This window comes from Patagioenas fasciata, chromosome W (assembly GCF_037038585.1).
Source record: "Patagioenas fasciata isolate bPatFas1 chromosome W, bPatFas1.hap1, whole genome shotgun sequence".
NCBI lineage: Eukaryota > Metazoa > Chordata > Aves > Columbiformes > Columbidae > Patagioenas > Patagioenas fasciata.
The window spans coordinates 54019317-54036390 of NC_092559.1; the positions used below are offsets into that span (position 1 = coordinate 54019317).

The 17074-nt window shown below is 41.9% G+C and overlaps 1 protein-coding gene across 1 annotated transcript in view; it reads right to left on the reverse strand.

Annotated features, from left to right (window-relative positions):
* Positions 1-235: 235 nt before the first annotated feature.
* The window catches only part of LOC136114574 (alpha-2,8-sialyltransferase 8E-like), a 66739-nt gene continuing 49900 nt past the window's right edge, over positions 236-17074 (reverse strand). Inside the window, exons 3-5 of the mRNA XM_065859943.2 lie at positions 7214-7326; positions 4033-4125; positions 236-1423 (exon numbers count right to left, since the gene is read on the reverse strand). Coding sequence (XP_065716015.1) covers positions 955-1423; positions 4033-4125; positions 7214-7323 — 672 coding nt within the window. The 5' untranslated portion in view covers positions 7324-7326 and the 3' untranslated portion in view covers positions 236-954. The remainder of the gene's footprint in view (positions 1424-4032; positions 4126-7213; positions 7327-17074) is intronic.

Below are 17074 nucleotides of genomic sequence, written 5' to 3' on the forward strand. Positions count from 1 at the left end.
TTCTGTCTTAATGTTGTGATACTCGAACAAAAAAAATCAACTCAGAAAATAGAATTATGTAATCTCCTTGCTATTCAACCCAAAAAAAGTTTGCGGAAGTGTGAAGGAGTATATTTCTTCAACAAGGACTCCTGTCTGAAGCTGAGATGGTCACTGTAGGAGGAACTACATAGATTGCTCATGCATTAGCTAGGATTGCTTTACAGACAATGGGAAAAAAAAAAAAACCTCATGATCAGCAGAGGAGACTAGAAATATAAGACACAAGAAGGAAGAAGAAAGAAGCTCTAAAACAATTGCATACCATGATCAACACAGTTACCTGTTACTGTGAACGGGACTTTAACATTCTCTTCTATCCCGGCTGAAAAAATTCATAAAGCAATCTTGTTTATTCCTGTCACATCTATCTGCTATTTTTCACGAAAACTTTGTGACATTACAGAACAAAGACCTCAAGTTATATACTTCCTCTTAAAACTATAATGCTAAAGAGTATTTTCAAAAACCCAAATGTCAAAGAACAGTACTTTCAATAAAATCTAACAATGCCCCAACATACTCGATTCAGAAACCTACGTAAAGTCAGTCTATGCTAAAATTCTCTATCACTGATTCTCCTTAAACATTTGGTGCTTTTCTTTGTAGTGAAATGATAATTATATTAATGTGCTCTGTTTATCCCTAAATCTATTTGAAATGTACTTATCTGACTTGCTTTCCAGGGCAGAGTATACCCTGGGACACAGGAGTCTTGTTTCTCCTACACTATTATGGACCCAACTCTGATAGCAGGAAAGATGCTGGTGTCCTGGATCCTATGGTATTCAATGCCTTGAGGAAATTTATATCAAACAATTATTGCATAATCTCAGGGTGTAATAAAACCTCTTACATCATACACAGGCATCGAGTTCCTGTTACACTTTTGCGTCAGAGGAAGAGCTGTCCCCGTCAAGAGCAGCTACAGGTCCCTGTGTGAACCTGCAGAATCCCCTTGCTGTGCATGTGGAGGAAGTTGAAGTTTTCTGAGGGCATGGCATGAAAACCAGGGCAAGGTTTCACATTGTCATAGTAGTGGTGAGTTATAAAAATCCCTGAGGGGTTCATGGGGAAGGCCCAAAAGCCAAAAAGATTAACCTCTTCACAGAGCTCCAGGGCAGCAGTCACCAGGATCAGTCCGGTGCTAACCCGCTTGGCCCGTACCCCTTGGCCGAGCCAGTAGCACGAGACATTGGTGAGATATTGGGGATGAAAGTAATAAACAGCTTGCTGGGATTCAAAATCGTCCAGGACATATTTGACTCGAATCGAGATGTCTGTGTTGCGAGTGTTGTAGAAAGCTGGCAGCAGCACGGAAGCGTTCTCGTAGACCTGGAGCATGTCATAGAAGGGTTTTCTCCATTTTTCCAGCTTCTGGAATCTAAAGGGAAAAGGATTAAGGTAATGGTCAGATCAGCATGGACTTAGTCTGGACCCAGTAGACAGGATACCTCCAACGAGCTTTTACTAAAACATTTCTGATACAGAGATAATTGAAATGACATTTCAGTTAAGAAAGGGCATATATCTTAATTTTTAGCTAAAGCATCAGTATAAAATGTAGGGCAAAAACGCAGGGGATAAAAAAAATAGATACTCTCCCCTCTTTTGGAAATACATTCATTTAACAGACGACAAACTTCATAGACATTTCTGAGCATGTCTCACTTTGCATTTCATTATGAGAAGTATGTCATTTTTCCAAGGTTTGGTCAGCTGTATAGTGCACTGTGCACTGCAGAACTGTATAAAAAAAAGTGGCAAATACCAAAGCAGAGCAAAAAATTTCTAAAATGTCTAACTGTAACATTTAAAAGAAATTCATGATGCAAGCAAATTATTTTATGTTGCTTGAGAAAATAAACACATTCCCCCTCCTAGAAAACAGTAATTAGCTCCATGGTTCCAAACCTGTGTTGTGTATTGATAAGGATCAGGGCTGAAAACATTGTGGCGAAACTAGTTCAGCCAGGAGAAGACACATTCAGTGCAGGGGGAACTGCGATCTACATATCAACAAGCTAATGAGCCACAGATCAGGCCGACTGACCAATACCAGAGGTGGAGGATGTGCTGGAGGGTATATAGCCCCATCTTCTGATATACCCAGTTGGGCAAAGGGGAAAAGCTGAGACCCTTCAACGTGGCGCAGGACTTGTCCAGACTTGTCCATCTTTCGCAATCACCCCTTTCAACCCCAGACTTTACTTTGGGAGCTATAAAAAAGCTCACCAAAAACAGCACAGGTTAGGGAATACCAGCCTACCAGCCTCACCGAAGGGAATACCAGCTCAGCCTCATCAAGGGAATCCAACATCCTGAGGACCCTCAGCCTACTGGCCTCACCGAAGGGAATCCACCCTCAGGACTCTGAACCAGACATCGGAGGACGCTGCACTCCTGAACTGCGAACCCCAGCATCCTCGCCGTGGAACACCGAGGCCATACATCATCATACAAGTCCTGTCATCCACACTGTGGGGCCGTAAGAGATTGGATCCCTCACTCTTTTCTTTCTTCCTTTCTCTTTGCTCTTTCCTTCTCTCTCCTTTTTTTTTCTATACCCCATTTCTTTGTCTCTCCTTCCGTGTATATATATTACTCTTGTAAGGAACATTTAATGAAGAACTGTTGTTTTTACATAACTGAGAACCTGGCACCTGACCCTAGCAGGGGGGAAGGACCGAGAGACATCGGACTATGAATCCTTAATGTAATACACAGTCTCTTCCTGGAATATATACTGATACCTGTATACATACTGATACCTGTATTGATAAGTTAATTTAGGGGGAAGCGTAGCCAAAGTACCAGGAATCCATATCTTAAATAGACTGATAAGGAGAAGGGTATTGTGTGCGTCGGGATAGTCTGTAAACCCTGAAGTACCCAACCAATGGGGAACAGGGGAGGGAAATTGCGGCCAGGATTTTGGGGAGATATAAGCAGGGGCTTTTTACCCTATTCGGTGTGCCTACCTTTAGGTAGAACACCCGGTCTTGCAAAATCGTTATTAAAATATGCTTTGCCAAGAGATCCTGCCTGAGCATATTATATTTGCAAAAGAATTGTTTCCTACACTCTCTTTCTCTCTCCTTTATATCTTAGTTTTTCTTCCCTCTCTACCACTCTCTTTCTTTCTTTCCCTTTTGAACATATAAGGATAACACCATCTTTAAGCTCTGCTGTTGGATTCTGGTTAAATTTCATATTATAGCTACTGATGGTTGCCAATACATTGCTTGTAGTAGGACTTTCGCTGTTAATGTGTTGATAAGTTCTGTTATGCTTTTGCCAAGTCACCATTTGCTGTAACCAATAATCCAACAAGTACTTTTAGTAAAACTCACAACTGAATTGGACCCCGAGGGTGATTGTCTGTCATTCACTTCACATAACCGTGCAGAATTAACCCAGAGATAACTCACACCTGGTCTCATCTGTTGAGTCAGGGTGCGTGTCACGTCTAGAGTTAACTCATCCCTCATCCCATCTGTTGGGACGGGACAACCTGACAGCAAGGTGACATTAAAGTATCAACAAAATTAAAATTAAAATCACTCAGTCAAATCTGACTGCAAAATTTACCTGGCTTCTTAAAAAAAAAAAAAGTCTGAATATATGGGTTACTTTATTTAAGCATTTAGGGTGGGGACCAGTGGCTTCCACCCTAATGTGTCTAATACATTTGCCTGGGGATTGCCAGCACAGTACAGGACTTCCAGGGAAAGGATGGCTCTGGTGTTATGATTTTAGCTCATCAGCTTCCTACTTTCTGTTATCAATGTGCAGGTGTAAGTGTTTAACACATTTATATAAGTTGTTACAGATTCCATACACTGAATAACTTCAATTCAGAATGAAATGTATGATTTATAGTGTCAGTGTAAAGTAATATTGGAAAAAAAAAAAATCTCTGTAACAGAATTTAGTGAAAGGTAGATTTGGAAAAGCAATAGGAGATGAAAATACAAAAAAAAAAGAAATGACCTCTCAGTAATTATACTGGGATTGACAGTCACGACATCCGTCTTTACCCCAACGTCTGTGAAGTATTTCTCAGATATAGGAGGCAAATTGCATCTATAAAGGAAAGAAATTCGCAAGAAAGTTAAACAATTCCTTGCACCTTTTCAGGACTAAAAGGTAGAATTGATTTAAGCATTTCTTCCAAGCAACAAATCTAGAAACAGACTGAGAATTTAAAACCGGAACACAGGAGGTTCCACTTAAATTTGAGAAGAAACTTCTTCTCAGTGAGGGTGACAGAACACTGGCCCAGGCTGCCCAGGGAGATTGTGGAGTCTCCTTCTCTGCAGACATTCAAACCCGCCTGGACACCTTCCTGTGGAACCTCATCTGGGTGTTCCTGCTCCATGGGGGGATTGCACTGGATGAGCTTTCCAGGGCCCTTCCAATCCCTGACATTCTGGGATTCTGTGACCTAGATTCACCATCTCAAAAAAATTGAGAGCATTCCTCAAGAGATGCTGAAGTTACTGAAAAACACACACATACACACAAGCGATCACATAAGCTTTACTTCCAATAGAAAACCCAGCTTAAAAAAAGCTTCAGCATGTGTTGAGGCAAGATAAGTGGCCTTGCAATTAGTCTTACACTCAGTTTAAGCTAGCGTTAGGTATCTTTTTGAAGTGATCTATAAGCTGCAATAAAAGCCATCACTGTTGAGATCCCCACATCTCAAAAAATACTGCTGTGCCTAATTCCCAAACATTTGAAGATCAGGACTAAACAGGAGAAACCCATAAATTTATTTAGGGTGATGCTCAGTGTTTTCACAATACTACATACTGTTCAGCTGCTGTCATAACTTCTCAGTGACAGGGAGAGCGTGAGTGAGGGAGCAGAGGAACAGACAAAAATCTTTCAAAGTCTTTTCTCAGACTCAGGAGGTTCATATCAACCTTCCATAGAGTCCCTTTTTATCAGGTCAGAGAACTTTTTTTAACCACCTTGTTCTTCTCATGGGCAATGTTATTTCCAGCACTTTTCCAGGTCATGCAACATCCTTTGGAAGTCCTCTAGCATTCTCAGTTCCACCTAGCACTGGGCACTGTACTCATCAAAAGGGTTTTCAAATATCCAGTTTCAATATTTTTAAACAGTAAACTCCCACCAAGATTACAAAAGGCTGAATTTGTTGAAAGTGATAATTCCTTATAAAAATTACATTTGCATAAACTGTGCTTTGTCATAGGACATAGTTTTAAACTTCATGCCTGCAAAGAGAGTAGTCCCATTTCTAAATGCACCCCATGTTTCATCACAAATCTGCACTCTGGCCAGTAGATGGAGATAGACAATAACAACTAGTAAATGCAATTCATGTGTGGGTATTTTCTATGTTCTGTCATACTATAATTAATTGTTATCAGAATTTATTAAATAGAAGAAGCTTGGTTTCATGCAGCTGGCCAGAAGTTCCCTGACAATAAGAGATTTTCTCGGGTGTCCTGAAGGCATCACTGAATGTTAGCAGTGCTCTACTGGCAGTTTTTGAAGTATTTTGAATCATTTTTGTCTTCATGACCGAGATGGTGATTCCTGACAGTTTGGTGAACTGGTGTCAGAGTGGAAAGTGGATGTGTTCAGACCTGACCTTAAACACAAACTTTACTTTCAATTTGATGTCAGCGGACCTTAAGCTCTTCAACACCAGCAGGTCTTTTTGTATAACACTGGTCCCATACATTTTGGAGACAGTGAACCAGGGTGGGGTTTTTTGCACAAATGTTGATGTACTTATTCATATTTCAGTTATATTTAAGCCTCTTTTTAATTAATTACTGGTACCAAAAGCAACCCAGTTTCTAAGTCACATACTGATCTGCCCTTTTGAATTGGTTGTGGCAAGGAAGAGTAAGTGGTAAAAAGAGACCTCCACTGAAAGTTCTCATACATAAATTATGACATTTGCTGCCCATATTTCTACTTCCACTGGCCAGTTTGCCACCTCCATGCATAACATGTACCTTTCATTTCAACCATACTGATAGATGTGATCCAGCATAATAGAAGGGAATCTACTATAACTATTTAATCTATATGGGGTACACTTGGCTTTTAAGAAGCAAATTATGTGAAGCCTGGACTGTTTCACAGGTTAAAACAAGGTAATATTTTTCTATAAAGTGGTCACAAGAGGAAAACATAAGGGGTCTGAAAATAATGGATAGTGAAGGTAGGACAAGTAAAATTTTATTTCTCATTTGATACCAAATTCAATGAGCCAAAATCTGATCTTATTTTTGCTGGTATGACATCAGAAAAACTAATTGATTTATGCAGACTTGTTCTAAATTGACAGCAACATAACCAAGATCAGAAAATAGGACAACAGAAGTAAAAAGCTTTTTCTTTTCTGCAGAACAGGTCATGAATCTCTGAGCTAGCTGTCATATTCCATGACCCAGGAAAAGTGCTTAACAGGATTTAGAGAGGGATTAGTCATGCATATGAATAATAAAAAAAAATCTTTCTCATATATATTAAGGATGGTAAAAGTGATGATAAATTCCATTATTCACAGACGCAAGTTGTGGAACATCCCAGTCTATACAAAACCTGGATAACTCCACATATGGCGGGGAGCAAAATATGAAGACACCCAATCTTCAAAGTCATATGGGTGTCTCTGCACACCCTGGAGTCTACAGTGCTGATGACTGCAACTCCCATTATCCAGAAACAGAGATTTGGAGATTTGCACCAATTCAGAAACATCCCTCCAAGGGGTGTGAGCTGCACAGCGGACAGTTATTAATATCTTGTCAAGCTGCTTGTCTTGTAATAGAGGTTCTACCTCTGGTTCAGAACTGCCCCAGAAAATCATGGCTACCTTCACAGGACACTGCTCCTGAGGTAACATCCATGGAAGGATAAATCCACAACCTGAGGACATCGAACTTTGTCAGTAAGTCAGTGATTACCCACATGGAGTCAGGGAGAAATAACTCCTAAAAGCATAATTTTAAAATAAATATTATACAATGAGGTGGGGTTTTTTTTGAAATATCACTTCCTGTGCAAAAAGCAGGCTTGATATGACTAGTGTGGCAAGTCCCATGTTTCCATGGGAAAGAGAATAGTTTTACATTCCTTAATTTGTCATTAAAATAGGCAAAAAGAAAAATGGCGTTGTGATTACCGAAACACAAAGTCTGCACTGCCAATCTCCCGACCACATCTGCTGTTCTTCAGAATTCCTCCGTTCCCAACCACTGCACATTTCTTAAACTGGGAGCGGTGGTACAGCATATCCTGCAACATCACGGCAACAAAACAGTTAAATATCCCGAAATATGGAGGCAACAAGTCTCTTTTTTACTTTTTCCTTTTTTTTTTTTGTGCAGTTGCATCTTGCTGCAGATGCACTAATCATAGGAACTTGACACTCGTTCTTGCCTGCGATATTCCCATGGCGTACATAAATGTATAGGATTGTTTTCTGTGCAATTAGAGATGTTATAGACAGCTAACTCTGAGAGAGAAAAGCATTAATCTCTTTTTGTCCAGACTTAATAATGGAAGAATCATTTTAGAAACTTGCTTTCCTTTCTGATTGCCACATGAGGGCATGAACCGCATATTCCAGGTGTTGTCTTCTGAGCTGTCTGCAAACTATTTGCTCCTCAGTCCCAATGTCCTGCTTTTGAGACATCTGAGCACAGTTCCAGAGCAGCTACTGAAGTCCAGGAACTCTCTCAGAAAGCACATTACACCTATTTATCAGAACCTAGCCCAAATGTTGGTGCTTGCTGCTACTAATTGTACTCATAGTATTTGTGATTATTAATTAGCACTCATACTACTAAAGTGTTTTGTCAGGCACCTTTCTGGATGTGTGTAGGGTGTATCTTTCTGTAATCTTTGGGCAATATTCTGTCTTCATATGCAGACAAGCAGCTGTTGCCAAAGCCAGAGAGCAAAAATCACGTCTCCAAGAAGAGAATTGGGCCATGAGTGTGAGAGGGTTGTGATGCAGAACTGAGCCACACTACACCTTATGACTATGTAGAGATGAGCTTATATAAGCTTGTTTCAGTACATACATATTTTATCAAGAATTTCATACTGCAAACTACAGAGAGATGCAATTAGTGGCATGACATTTCTAGCTGATTATTCCCAGGATCTTTCCATGGCATTCATAAGCCATGAGGCAAAAGGAGAGGCAATTACACCTGTTTGAGAAAAGCAGCAGCTAAGAGAGAAGCAATACAGAGTTGTCTGTGCTTTATCCAGCAATTTCTTAACAGAAAATGCCTTGGCAGTCCCTTTCAGGGAGATCAGAAACCAGGACTCTGTGCTCAGCACAAGATTCTTGCCTTTACAGTCTGCTCCAATGCTCTCATCCCTTTATCTCCTACATTTGCCATGCTACAGCCTTGCTCCTGGACAGAGGGTGGCATTGGCTGTGTAGGTGCTGCCCAGTGAACCCCAAAGGTACTTAGGCAGGGGACAGAGCCTGAAAAACATCCTCAGAGCACACCTGGTTAAATGCAACAGCAGTAATGGACACTCCTAGCAAAATTAAGTTTGTTGATGAAATTCAACAAAGGCAAGTGTAGGGTCCTGTACCTGGGGAGGAATAATCCCAGGCACCAGCACAGGTGAGGGATTGACCTGCTGGAAAGCAGCTTTGCAAAGAAGGACCTGGGAGTCCTGGTGGACAACAGGTTGACCATGAGCCAGCAATGTCCCCTTGTGGCCAAGAAGGCCAATGGTACAGAATTATGCAAATATTTCAGTGATATCCAATTACTGTTATATACTTGACCCATGCAGAATGACACAGGATAATGATCAGACCAAGGCAGCAATTGAGACTGAATAAGTCAATGAATGATTTCTAATAGCAAAATCATTAAATAACTACAAGCAGGTAGAGGGATTCAATTGAGATATGAAAAAAGCTCTTCATTAGTTCTGTATTAAGGAATGGAAAGCATTGTTTTTTCATCTAATGTCCAACTGTTTTTGCAGAGGTAGGTTCCTTAATAAAAACATCTGGTATCGGATGGAGGAAGATGGACAAGGAAATTGTTTTCCTCAGTCTCCAGATACAAAAGCTAGCGTGATTTTTGTACTTCCTCCCTCCCTGCTGCCTAAGCAGCTGCCGTTTAACTTTTGCTAGATTTTCCCTGTCTCACCTGATGGCCCAGAACTGGCAAAGCTTAAAATCCCACAACTCAGTGTTGTCAGGCCACCTCATTTTAACCTCCCGCTAGTCTATGTCCAAACTCAGAGACTTTGCTCTGCTTTTATGAGACCACAGTTTTCCCACACACTCACACACTGAAGTCTCTGTCCCATAAGGCAAAAATGAAACAGACTTTTTTTTTTCTTTTTTTCATTACTAGCATGATTATTGTTCCTAGAAGCAGTTAACAAAGGTTAGATTACATCTAAGTGCCAGTGGGAGGTTTTTAAGCAGTGATATTTCAGTCAGGCGGGTACAACCAGAGACATGGTTTAGTGCTAGATTTAGGTTATGGTTGGACTCGATGATCTTAAGGGTCTCCTCCAACCAAAATGATTGTATGATTAGTTCTCTTACTCCAAGTAGTCTTTAAGATAGTAGGTTCTAATCCCAAATGACTCGTCTTCAAAACAGGCTCTGATAATTGTCATCGAGTAATTTCCAGGAAAAAAAAAAAAAAAAAAGAACAAAAAAGCCCTAAAAAAACTTATGTGTGGAGTTCATGTTGGAAAAACTGCTATGAGTCTGGGACTAACAATTAGTTGTTTTTAAAGATGTTAATGACTAACTTAACACATGCATTCCCACATTTTCTCATTAACTCGTGGTGGCCATTTGCTGGAATCATGTAAGAGAATTTGGGAGAAAATTTTGGGACCTTATTCTAAACCAGAGCTCCAAACCATGCCAGTGACTTACAGACTTAACCAGTCTAGATTCCAGTTACTCTGAAATATGGTGTTTTCCCTAGACCTACACAAATATGGCCCTCGAATATACCAATATACAACATTCAAATATTGTTTTGGCTTCATTCTACTATTGCCTTCACAAGATGAATTTCAAAAGTTGTATCTTGAAAGGGCCATGGAGGACCTTCAAAGAAGAGGAAGTCACATGAAGAAAGACAGAGTACAACAGAAACAGACTGCAGATGTCTGCAAAGACCAGAAAAAATATCTAGATAGGCAGGGAGTGATGGCTGAGAAGCCATTAAAAAAAGAGGAATTAATAAACAAGGTAAGACAGTAAATAATAATACCACAGGAAAAATGCAGTTTCAGTATTTTGTAGGCTAAATTTGTGGTGTCACCCATGGTATTAACATTTTATACCACCAGAGACTTAGGTTGATGTATTAGGTGTAACCATTAAGTCTTGGCTTTATTTATAAGTCTGATGGAATCTGTCCTGGTTTTGTTAAAAAACAAGTTTCTCTTTTAGTGAATTTGCCTGTCAGCTAAAGCCTTCATATTAGTTGCATTTTCCTGGAGAACCAGATACATGTTTTGGAATGCAAACTTATTGATAAGGACAGATTCACATCTCGCAAGAGAAACTGGTGACCGAGAAACTGGTGACCAAGAAACTGACCAACTGTGTATAACATTCCATTCACGTGAATACTTCATATAAAAGTGGGAGATCACGAGGATCTCGTCCCTTCTTTTCCCTTTTGCTTATGGTCAACATTAGGAGAGGACCTTGTGAGTCGTCCCTGCGAACTGAGGCCTAGTGACAGACCGAATTCAGCTCCAGTTGGCTGCAGAGTCTAATCCAGGACTTTGGGTGCCGGCTCTGCAGTTGCTGAGACTTTCAAGATTGGTTTTGTATATTTTGTATTGTTTTCTCTATTCTTATTAATAGCATTAGTAAAACATTTTTAATTTTTCCAACTCTCTTCTCTCTGTCCTTCTTTCCCTCCCGATGGTCTGTTCTTAGTGGGAAGGGGGGAGAGGGAGGGCCAAAATGGGGAAGTGGGGGGAGGAGGTTAACAATACATCTGCCAGGGTTTTATTATCACCCCCCAATCTAAACCCTTGACGGATAATTGGCGCCCAACGTGAGGCAAGAGAAAGGGGTAAATATGGAGATTTTTGGCTTTTCTACTGCTCTGACGTACCTTTCGATTTTCTTGGCACGGTGCCAACTCATAGAGTTCTGATACTTGCGCGTCTGTTTGCTTTGGACATTATTTAGTGGTATTAAGGCAAAGTGAATTACATTGATTTAAAGATGTTATGGCATAAGTTACATCAGTTATTTTCTACATTGTGCTCAGTGATCCCATATCTGTGCTGGGCCTTCTTTCTGATTCGAAGTATTCATTAAATAACAACAAGAAACTGGACTATGGTTATGATGATACTGTGTGGTTTGGCACTGGTTTATTTCATTATACTGCAGCCGCTAATGAATTTCTACTCGTTTCTGCTTTACCTTGAAAAGCCTCCAGGAGAGATTAAAGAGCAGCATGACTCTGTGTTTGCTAATTGGTCAAGCGAATCTTTAGAAAGGCTGACTAACAATATTTTAGCTTTTTCTCTAGGACAGTTTGCAAATGTTTTAGAGAGCTTTGAATATCCTTGGAGCTTTGATAGAACTGTGATGGTGTTATCTGGTTTGCTGAATGTGTGTCAGTTTGTGTTACTGTTAAGAGAAATGAGGTTCAATAGGAGGTTTGCGTCTCTTTTTAGTCCTGAGATTTGCGGTGCGTCTTCGGAAGCTTTAGCAAAAAGCACTCCTAGCCACTGGAGAAAAAGCAAAACAGCAAAAGCTGCCGCTGCAGCCACTGCCCCCCCAACCACGGCTTCACAGGCTGAAGCTACATCTCCTCCGCAGAGCTCCTCTGCCAAGGTCGCTGCAGATAACATTACTTCTCCAGCCTCAAAGGCTAACAAGGCAGCCCCTCCTTCCTCACACACTGCTCACTGTTGCTGCTGTAACCACAGCAATCACTGTGACAGTCATTCAGACTCTGGAAATGAATCCAATGATGGTGAACCCGTATCAGCATCACTTGCCGGTTGTAAGAAAGTCACTAGAAAGACTACCCGTGCAGCAGGTGATGGCACAGGGCCAACATCAACCCAAGGGGCATCATCAGGACAGGAAGGAGATGAAGTGACCACCACTCGGTCCTTTTCTCCAGGTGAGCTGAGAGATCTGCGAAAAGACCTCAGTCGTCGTGAAGGCGAAAATATTTTAACCTGGCTGCTCCGATGCTGGGACAATGGGGCAGAAACAATTGAATTGGAAGGTGGTGAAGCCAGGCAGCTGGGATCTCTGTCAAAAGATTCCACCATTGATAGGGCAATTTCAAGAGAGTCTAACGCCACTACATGTTGGAGAATGGCTAAATGAGAAAGGCCATGGATCATGGGAACATTTGTACGGGCAGAGCCAATTCTAAATAGTATCTTAGCAAGACTAGGCCTCAGGCCTTGGCTGAAACTGCTAGTCATGCTGACAGCAGCAGAACAGCAGGGACACCGAGACCCTGGAGTATCATAAACAACTTTAAGGAGGTGAGAGCCGTAAGAATGAGGGGGGTGCACAACTAGCAAATCTCAAGCAGGAGGACTATGTAAATGATTAATTAGTGACTTAAACCAATCATAGACTGACTAGTAGGCATAATTAGTGTGAACTGTATAAATGAGCGCTATTCGGGCTAATAAATTGAATCATGCTTTATCACTCACACTGAGTCGGCTGCATGTTATTCCCCGCCACGCGCAACTACCCTCTGGACCCAACTTCTGGCAGCTATGAAAGTAAGATCTCCCTACAAGGAAGATTGTATATGCACACTAGGGAAATGGAATACTATGGAGAGAGGTATCCAGTTCCTGAGAGAATTAGCTGTGCGAGAGATCATCTATTTTGGACCAAACAGCCAAGAGGGGACAGACCCAGACAGAATCAATTGTACACAACCTCTGTGGCGCAGATTTGTACAAAGTGCACCACCTGCATATGCTAAGTCATTGGCAGGAATGGTCTGGTCAGCTGGAGGTGTACAAAATATTACTGAAGTGATTGAGCAGCTCCGGAACTTTGAGGACAGCCTTGCTGGTTCTCTACGGGCTTGTGTCTCTGCTGTGGAGAAACTGTGTGAAAAATCTGATGACCGGTTTCAAAAGCTGTTGCAAGAAATCAAAGAACTCAGAGAAGACTCGTACCATTCACGACCTGCACAAATCTATGTTTCAGCTATTAGGAGAAGGCATTTCCAATCTCAAGAGAGAGGACAGAGGCAGCCCACAAAAAGAGGTTCACTGTGGTTCTTCCTACGTGAGCAGGGAGAAAACATGAATAAGTGGCATGGAAGGCCTACCTCAGAACTTCAAGAACGAGTACGTGAGATAAAAGGAAAAACTCCTAGGAAGGTGGCTGCTCCAGTTTACAAAAGGGGCAGAAGAGATTCTGATGCTCTTGAAGGAACCTCTAATTCACACCCAGAGACTGTGCAAAACAGGAATTAGAGGTGCCCTGCCTCCAACCAGGTGGAGGAAAGGGATAACAGAGTTTATTGGACTGTACAAATACAATGGCCTGGTACAACACAACCCCAGGAGTACAAAGCTGTAGTGGACACTGGTGCTCAGTGCACAATAATTCCTTCTAATTATAAAGGAACGCAATCCATCAATATTGTTGGAGTGACTGGGGGATCCCAGGAGCTGACTGTTGTAGAGGCTGAAATGAGCCTAACTGGAAAAAACTGGCAAAAGCATCCCATTGTGACTGGTCCAGATGCTCCCTGCATCCTTGGCATAGACTACCTCAGGAGAGGGTATTTTAAGGACCCAAAAGGGTATAGGTGGGCATTTGGTATAGCAGCTGTGGACACTGAGGAAATTGAACAGCTGTCTGATTTGCCTGGTCTTTCAGATGACCCTTCTGTTGTAGGACTGCTGATGGTTGACGATCAGCAGGTGCCAATTGCTACCACGACGGTGCATCGCCAGCAATATCGCACCAATCGAGACTCTTTGATTCCTATCCAGAAGCTGATCCGTCAATTGGAAAGCCAGGGTGTGATCAGTAAGACTCGCTCACCTTTTAACAGCCCAATCTGGCCAGTGCATAAGTCTAGTGACAAGTGGAGACTAAATCTAGACTATCGTGGCCTGAATGAAGTTACACCACCACTGAGTGCTGCTGTGCCTGACATGCTAGAACTGCAATTTGAACTGGAGTCAAAGGCAGCCAAGTGGTATGCTACAATTGACATTGCTAATGCATTTTTCTCTATTCCTGTAGCAGCAGAGTGCAGGCCGCAGTTTGCTTTCACCTGGAGGGGCGTCCAGTACACGTGGAATTGTTTGCCCCAGGGGTGGAAACACAGTCCTACCATCTGCCATGGACTGATCCAGATCACACTGGAGCAAGGTAAAGCTCCAGAACACTTGCAATATATTGATGACATCATCATATGGGGCAACACAGAGAAAGAAGTCTTTGAGAAAGGTGAGAGAATAATTCAGATTCTTTTGGATGCTGGTTTTGCCATAAAACGAAGCAAGGTCAAGGGACCTGCACGAGAGATCCAGTTCTTAGGAATAAAATGGCAAGATGGCTGTTGTCAGATCCCAATGGATGTGGTCAACAAAATTGCAGCAATGTCTCCACCTACTAATAAAAAGGAGACACAGACTTTCTTGGGCGTTGTAGGTTTTTGGAGAATGCATATTCCTGACTACAGCCACATTGTGAGCCCTCTCTATCGAGTGACTTGTAAAAAGAACCAATTTGAGTGGGGCCCTGAACAACAACAAGCCTTTGAACAAATTAAGCGTGAGATAACTCATGCGGTGGCCCTTGGACCAGTTCGAACTGGACTAGATGTTAAAAATGTGCTCTACACCGCAGCCGAAGATAATGGACTTAGCTGGAGCCTCTGGCAGAAAGCACCAGGAGAAACCTGAGGTCAACCATTAGGTGTTTGGAGTGGAGGATACAAAGGATCTGAAGCCAACTATACTCCAACTGAAAAAGAGATACTAGCAGCATATGAAGGAGTCCGAGCTGCTTCAGAAGTGGTGATTGGTGCTGAAGCACAGCTCCTCCTGGCACCTCGACTGCCGGTGCTGAGCTGGATGTTCAAAGGGATGGTTCCCTCTACACATCATGCCACCGATGTTACGTGGAGTCAATGAATTGAATTGATCATGCAACGAGCTCGAATTGGAAGTCCCAATCACCCAGGGATCTTAGAAGTGATTACAGACTGGCCAGAAAGCAAAGACTTTGGGATGTCTCCAGATGAGGAGGAAGTAACACGTGCTGAAGAAGCACCACCGTATAATACTCTTTCAGAGACTGATAAGCAGTATGCACTGTTCACAGATGGATCCTGCCGTCTTGTAGGAAAACATCGAAGGTGGAAAGCTGCTGTGTGGAGTCCCACACGACAAGTTACAGAAGCCACTGAAGGACAAGGTGAATCAAGTCAATTTGCAGAAGTGAAAGCCATCCAGCTGGCTTTGGACATTGCTGAACGAGAAAAGTGGCCAGTACTTTATCTCTATACTGACCCATGGATGGTAGCAAATGCCTTGTGGGGGTGGCTACAGCAATGGAAGAAAAGCAACTGGCAGCGCAGAGGTAAACCCATTTGGACTGCCACACTGTGGCAAGACATTGCTGCTCAGCTAGAGAGCCTGCCTGTGAAAGTTCGTCATGTAGATGCTCATGTGCCTAAAAGTCAAGCCACCGAGGAACATCTAAACAACCAACAAGCAGATCAAGCTGCTAAGATTAAAGTAGCTGAGGTGGACTTGGACTGGCAACATAAAGGTGAACTTTTCCTAGCTCGGTGGGCCCATGATGCTTTAGGGCATCAAGGTAGAGATGCAACATATAAATGGGCTCGCAATCGAGGGGTGGATTTAACTATGGACACTATTTCACAGGTTATTCATGAATGTGAAACTTGCGCCGAAATCAAACAAGCGAAACGGTTAAAACCTGTATGGTATGGGGGGCGATGGTTAAAGTATAAGTATGGAGAAGCTTGGCAGATTGATTATATTACACTTCCACAAACACGTCAAGGTAAGCGTTATGTACTTACAATGGCGGAAGCAACCACTGGAATGTTGGAAACATATGCCGTACCTCATGCTACAGCCTGAAATACTATCTTGGGCCTTGAAAAGCAAGTGTTTTGGCAACACAGTACGCCAGAAAGAATTGAATCAGACAATGGTACTCATTTCAAAAACGGTATTATAGACAATTGGGCCAAAGAACATGGTATTGAGTGGGTATATCATGTTTCATATCACGCACCAGCCTCTGGGAAAATTGAAAGGTAAAATGGTTTGTTAAAAACTACACTAAAGGCACTGGGTGGTGGAACCTTTAAAAACTGTGATTCACATTTAGCAAAAGCCACTTGTTTGGTCAATACTAGGGGATCAACCAATCGAGCTGGGCCTGCCCAATCAGAAATTCTTCATACTGTGGAAGGAAATAAAGTCCCTGTAGTACACATGAAAAATATGTTAGGAAAGGCAGTCTGGGTTCCTCCTGCCTCAGGCAAAGGCAAGCCCATTCGTGGGATTGTTTTTGCCCAGGGACCTGGCAGCACCTGGTGGATGATGCTTAAGGATGGAGAAGTTCGGTGTGTACCTCAAGGGGATTTGATTTTAGGTGAAAATATGCTTGATGTGAATTGCCATACTAACAGTGTTTAATAAGTGTCTTTCAGATCAAGACAGTGATGATGAAACCAGAGCTAGCTTCTTTGAGTGGCGCCTGACAACTTCTTTGAAGTTGATGTCTTTAACCCACAAACATTGGTCATGAGATGCACTTGTACCATTTTTTCCTGCCCTGGGAGACTGTTGTGACAAAATGAACTTAATGAACTTTTCAAAGGATGGTCCACTGATTAAGATAAATTACTCCTGTGTATATATGTACATATGTGTGTGTATATATATATAGTAGTAGTGATTAATTAGATTGTATTGATAGATTGTATTGATAAGGTTTAAGTATTCTGTGAATGGT